General features: G+C 36.5%; 1 protein-coding gene across 1 annotated transcript in view; it reads right to left on the bottom strand.

Annotated features, from left to right (window-relative positions):
• Window positions 1-557: 557 nt before the first annotated feature.
• Window positions 558-6905, bottom strand: part of YES1 (YES proto-oncogene 1, Src family tyrosine kinase) — a 73876-nt gene continuing 67528 nt past the window's right edge. The window contains exon 12 of the mRNA XM_034762726.1: window positions 558-3906. Within this exon, the coding sequence (XP_034618617.1) occupies window positions 3698-3906 (209 nt within the window). The 3' untranslated portion in view covers window positions 558-3697. The remainder of the gene's footprint in view (window positions 3907-6905) is intronic.

The raw sequence follows: 6905 nt of genomic DNA, 5'->3' as shown, positions 1-6905 counted from the left end.
GTCAGAAACTCAGAAGAAAGTGGCAGCGTTCAGCAAATGTAGAGGAGGGTGCAAATGATCCGAATTTTTATACTGTCGAGTTTATTCTCATTTAACGCAAAAGTATGACTGAAAGAAAAAAATTGTTCTGAAAATAGATCTTTATACAGCAGAAATAAGTTTGTACACAAAGTGACTAAAGAAAATTGAAATCCTCAGTTTTGTGATAAACTTAAATCACTTACAATATTTTGATTCATTTCAACGAGAACTCCCAGTGTATTCTGCAGCAAAGCTGTTGCATTTTGTGGCAGGTTGGTGGAAATGCAAAGTTCTACAGCACCTTTAAAATTTCTGTTTTAAATATTTTATCTAAACATGAAAATGAACAATTCCTTCACTATGCCGAGGTACTTATTTTGATATTAGTTATTTTTAAGTTCTATCCACATTTCCAGTTTTTAATTTGCCACAGATCACCACTTTTAGTTGTTGTCATCTTAGATCAAAGGGGAAGGTCGCAGCTCTCTGAATTGTTTCAGACTGTCTGCAAGTTCATGAAGACAACACTGCATTGGTTTATGTTTTGTTTACCTTTTCGAGGTCCTCTTCACAACCCATGAGAGCTACAAACAAGAAAAAAAACCACTATGGCACAATACTATATGAGGGGTACAATTCCATAGCTGCAAGACTCAGGAATATACAAGGCCCTTTTTATAACTATGCTAAAGTAGCTACTTATTTTCTCTAAAGAGTAGGCACATACACAACGTTTGTACTTTTGGAACTTTAATTACTCAAAAGTAATATAAAAATACTAAAGCTTGAGAACACTGCATGATAGAAACAGTTTGAAAGTCTTCCACAAAAGAAGTATATGACAAAACTGATGAACAATGATTTGAGTACAATTTTTACCAGAAATATTACATAATTGTTCCCATTTAAAAATCAATAATAAAAAATAAACATTGATACACTACAGGAAATACTAAAAATATGGTAAACTTCGCAGCTTATAACTTGTGTAGAAAGAATCTTTTGTTTTGTAATTTTATATTAGAATTGTTTGATGTAGCTTAGAAAACATTTTGAGTAGTACAGTCTTAATATACAGTGGCCCTCCTCTGCAGTTGGGAATTTGGGATTGGCTGCCAGTGCCCACTGAATGACAGTGGTCATAGTGACAGTGTTTCTTAACTTTAGGAACACGGTTATGTCTATCACAAGAGCGGATTTATGACTTCCAAGAACAATTACACAGAAATCAATAATGGCTGTTGACAACAGATAAGGTACAAGAGAGCCAAAAAATGCTTGTCTGTAGTAAGGTGATGCCCAACTAGAGGATTTTGTTTACTTTGGAATTTCTCTTATGGGAATTCACATAATACCTGTTCCTTGTATGGGGCCAGAGTTGTAAGATTAGATAGGATTTGTTCTAAATGATCACTACTAAGAAGTTCTGAAGTGCTCTAGAAAAATCTTCACTTTCACAATAGATTTAAACACACCACAATTCAAATCTCTCAAAAAGTATATTAAAAATAGCTTCAACGGGGGGGCGGGGGGGGGAAGGGAGGATCAGAACTCAAGTCTCTGCAGCTTCAAAAAATTTTCCTCCAAAAAGCAGCAAGCAGATGAAGTAGTTTTGAAACCAAACTATTTTATCTTTTTTTAAATAAATCAGGTGCAATGAGGGAGAAATTTATTTTAAACCAATTCTGCAAAAGAATTCCACAATGCCATACTTTATAAAAATACTTAATTACATAATTAAACTTATTACGATTATATAAAAAACGTGAATTTGAACTTTGTGTTAGGGTAAGATCCATATCAATGTCTTGAGGTGAAAGATGATTAAAAATAAAAATTTCATATACATACAGAAGCTCTTTCTGGAGGAGTTCTATAATACACAACCATTTACAATGAACAAACTCATTAAGTTAGTGTTTTATTTCTTTACTATACAAATGTTATTACAAGGAACTGTTCCATTCAGTCATTAAAATCCAATTAATGCCAGCACCATTTTCTGGCATTTTTATTGTAACTGTATTAATACATAAACTTGTACGATCATGTTACCCATTTTAAAATATTTAGAAAAAAATTACAATTCCATATAGTGTTCTTGGTTTTTTACATAAAGCCCTTTTAAAATTTGATAATCACACATGTATAGAAGATAAGGGAAAATCAAAATGATGGCACTGTTCTTACAAAGTTCCATTTAGTGGAGAGATTTAGTATGAAGAACGTAGTGTAAACATGTGAAAAACAATTTTTAGTACCAGAACTATATTGCCCACATGCATGAAATTCATTTGTCAGATAGTGCTACACGGATAGTATGATCATCATCATGATACTAGAGAAAACTATTTAGTTTAATAATTAAAGTATGTTAGCTTAATTTGAAAATCCAAACTTCATGCCACCAGATGAACAGAGGACATGAAGTTATTGCTTAATATATCAGTAGTTGAAGAAAATATCGTAGATGTAGTGTGAGCTGAGCTGAATGCCAGCAAAGGTTTGTCATCACTGTATTATGTCAATATTAAATATACTTTATCCCTCTAATTTTTAGGCCTTCACATTTTCTTCTCCTATTTATTCTCACTTAAATAATTGTGTGTGTAAGAGTCTTTATAGTCAAGAAAAGCAAAAGTGCAATCAAATCCCTGAACTAGTGTCGTTTTACATTTGTGGCACCCATCACTGTTAATACATACTAGCCACATCTCACAGTACCAAATCTGTGTTTTAATGTGTACTGTCTAAAGGTGACCATTTACCAGCTAAGATCTTGATCTTGCAATGAGCTTTGTTTAGGTAGTCTTCCCACACAGAGCTCATTGTAGGACTGGAACTTAAAAGATTAGAGAATTGTCCCTCTGATTGTACTGTATGGTTTCAAGTTCAAACTTTATCATATTTTATCAACACAACTTTATAAAATATTACCTCATTTTATAGTTATCTTCATTATTCTTAACTATGCAGAAAAAAATAAAAATGAAAAATCTCTCATGCTACTTTCCAGTTACATTAATACAAATATGAACACAGTGCATTATGCTCTCCAATTCCACTACTGAGGTCTAGCATTTAATCAAGTTTGTCATACACTGTTTAAATTTCTGTTTTAACCTTGTCTATCCTAATTAAGTCCATGCAAGAGGAAGCTTAAACTGAAGATTACTATCAGTATCTCAGATATGGCTGTACCATCTTTAAGGGAAAAGTCCATCTAATTCTGAACACAGGAAATTTTATAGAACTGGAATGGAATTGTTTGGTCCCATAAAGTTCCTTTGTTTAAAATGTTTTCCACCCCAAGCTCGCATGTAATTTAAGACAATTCTCCCTTTAACAGAATGTATTATTAAATGTTAGGGTTTTTTTTTTTTTTCCTAGTAATGGTCAGGCCAACACTCACTTTACCACTGAGTAATTTCAGCAAACTCCTTTTGGACCCTGAAATCAGTTGGGGGGTTGGCGGGGGGGGAAAATCACATCATTGGTAAATTAGGGTATAACAGTTTAAAAGTGGTTTTGTGCAACTGTAGTATGGAATTCCAGTTTGCCATTAAAAGCATGCAGAGTGAAGATTTTCTTTCCTTTGATTCCTTTAAAGAAGCAAGGAACCCTTCGAAAGTCCTTTACATTTGGCAGATTTGTGCATGTTATGTAGGTTGTTGGCTTATAAATTGTCTCCAGGCTGGTACTGTGGTTCTGTAGCAGTGAAGTAGTCTTCCAAGAAAGACTGAATATATTCAAATGTTGGTCTTTCATCAGGGTCCTTCTTCCAACACAGTTTCATTAATTCATGGAGAGACTCTGGACAGCCCTGTGGGCAAGGCATCCTATACCCACGTTCTACTTGTTCCAGAACTTCACGATTCACCATCCCTACAATAAAGAATTTTAGGTGTTAATGACATTACACAAAGAACAGTTTCCAAAAATTCCTCAGCTTTTTTCTGGCATCAGACCACCTGAGAGTTAAATTTAACTTTCAAGATAAATGTACTGCCACAAGGGACTCTTCCCTATAGACACAGTATGTTGGATTAATTTTGTAAATTTTAAAATAAATATATTTTCTGAAATATTCAATTTTACCCATGTTTCTCAAATAGTTAGTACTGGCCCATCCTCATGCTTATTCAAATGCTTTTGCTACAGAACATTTCCTATTTACTTGGGGAAAATTCCTGCAAAGGAGAGCCCCACAACAAGACCCTGTCTGGAGTTTTATTCATTGGCCACTTGATCTGAACAGAATACTAAAAAGAACAGGAGTACTTGTGGCACCTTAGAGACTAACAAATTTATTTGAGCATAAGCTTCCGTGAGCTACAGCCCACTTCTTCGGCTGTAGCCCACGAAAGCTTACGCTCAAATAAATTTGTTAGTCTCTAAGGTGCCACAAGACCTCCTGTTCTTTTTGCAGATACAGACTACCACGGCTGCTACTCTGAAACCTGTCAGAATACTAAAAGAGATTCTATACTAAAGTTCAGTTGATAACTTGCCCAGAACAAAAAAGTGTTATATAAACTCAAATCAACACATCAAAATATTTCATATTATTTACATTTATTGAACTAAAACTGTGGAACCCTTCCATAAGGCAGCCATTTTCAACACATACTGTATACATTCTGGCTGCAGACAGCATCAGGTTGCTGCAAGTCAAGAAAGCCCCAAATCTGAAATTTCAGAAGCGAGAAGGTAGAAAGCAAGTTTAATATTCTCCTGTACTCAGTACTCTTAAACCTTATCAGTGGGATTTAAGATACTATAGGGTCCTAAAGCACTTTAAATGTAACCATGCAATAATTAAACTGCAAGGCAAAAAACTAGATAGGTGTAATTAGAATAAAAATTATAAAAATACATTTTACATTTCAAAAAGAGTAAGAGCAGGATTTTCCAAAACAGGAGCTTAAAGTTAGGCTCCTAAGTCTATATTTATCTGCTTAAATGAATAGCGGAGTTTTTAAAAAAAAAAAACTCAATACCCCCCAGCTCCCACAATTTTCTGTTTTTGAAAATGGTGGCTTTTGAAGGATTCATTTATGAAAATTATCAAAATATTTCCCTAAAAACAAACTTCAAAATTTCAGAATACACTTTATTAGGTAAATAGCTGTCCTAGTTCAGGAAAGGTGTTGGCTCTCTTGAAAATCTCAGCATACAGGAGCATGGTGCTCTAAACCCTCTGAATTCCATTGAGTTTGGATGCCTAACTAAGTCTCTTAAGCCTGGTCTACACTGGGGGGGTGGGAATCGATCTAAGTTATGCAACTTCTGCTACATGAATCACGTAGCTGAAGTTGACGTACTTAGATCGACTTACCGTGGTGTCTTCACTACAGTGAGTCGAGTGCTGCCGCTCCCCTGTCGACTCTGCCTGCGCCTCTTGAGGCGCTGGAGTACAGGAGTCGATGGGAGAGCACTCAGGGATCAATTTATCGCGTCTAGACTAGACCCCATAAATCGATCCCTGCTGGATCGATCGCAGCCGGTAGTGAAGACATACCCTTAGGCTTCTTTGAAAATCTCACCCATAATGGTTAAATGATACTGCTTAAGCAATGCACTTTGCTGTCTCCCTTACAGCCATGGAGGTCCACAGCAGTCCAAATGGTGTTCTGCATAGGAGACTGTTGTAGGCAGATTTTAGGGACCTGGGGAGTAGATGCCTGCATGCTGTGAAGCCTTACTTTTTAGGAGCTCCCTGCACTTTGTTGCATGTTATGATTGGTAGAAGGGCAGAGGCAGTCCACCAAAACCAGAGTTAGGGCTAGGGGATCTTTCCCTCCGTGATCTAGCTGCCACTGTTTCCTGCACCAATGGCAGTGGTTGCTACTGCAGTCTCAAGGCTGCAGCAGCAGTAGCAGCAACTGCCAGAATGGTTCCATTGCTTGGGGGTACTACACACTGAAGGTAAGTTTCACCTCCAGTCTCTATTAAACCACTAGCGTTAAATCCTGCTGCTTGGAGTTGGCCCAGAGAAAAGGATTGGGTCCTAAAGAAGTGTGACTAATTATGGCAATCAAGTGTGAGTTAAAATATTTTAGCTTAGGACTTGTCATCTTGTCCTCATAGCGTTTATTCATACTGGATCACTGAAATAGTTATTTGGAAGTTATTGGTAGGAGTCACAACGGCATTAAAATCCTGAGGTATCAAAATTATGCTAAAAGTGAGTGTTCTGGACTTGCCTACATTCTGAGAGAAGACTCTTATTTGCAAGTCTTACCCTTTTGACACTCAAAATATTATGACTTCTTTAGGAATAAAATGTTGCACCCGTCTTTTTGGTTGATTATAGCCTGGTAAGCATTACAAATTGGTGTGGTTCTGATGCACAGGGATGCAGAATGTGTTATGATGCAGGAACTCCTTTACTAGGTTCTATACCCTCACATATTAGAACGTTATGCTCTGCAGAGCCCATCCATAGCAGCACACAGGGAAGATTTTGAGGACATGGCATGGCCAATGGATCCTCAATTATGCAGGTCCACTGATCTCCTCCTCCTCCAACAGGAGGTGGCAGTAGCAGCCACAGAACACTGTAACCTATGGTGTAAAAATACTTTACCCGTAAAACTCATGGCACTCACCCATGCGCAGGGAAGAGGATTTGGCATGTAACAATGTAATGTAATGTATACTATGCTTTTTACAACACTGGCAAAAAACACAAGAGCCAACAAACAAAAACCCCACATAACCAACAAAAATCCAACCAGAGCAAAACCACAAACCAAACCAAACATTTAAAAGTAATGAATATCAATCAACAACACTGATTAAACATCCTTAGGGCCTGAGTCAAGATGACTTTCTGTGATTTAAGAAAAATTTCCCAGTTTCTCGAATTTATTTATTAATAA

Source organism: Trachemys scripta, chromosome 2 (assembly GCF_013100865.1).
Source record: "Trachemys scripta elegans isolate TJP31775 chromosome 2, CAS_Tse_1.0, whole genome shotgun sequence".
In the NCBI taxonomy this organism is placed as follows: domain Eukaryota; kingdom Metazoa; phylum Chordata; order Testudines; family Emydidae; genus Trachemys; species Trachemys scripta.
The sequence above is the reverse complement of the archived record's forward strand: the minus strand, read 5'-3'. Positions and strand labels throughout refer to the sequence as shown.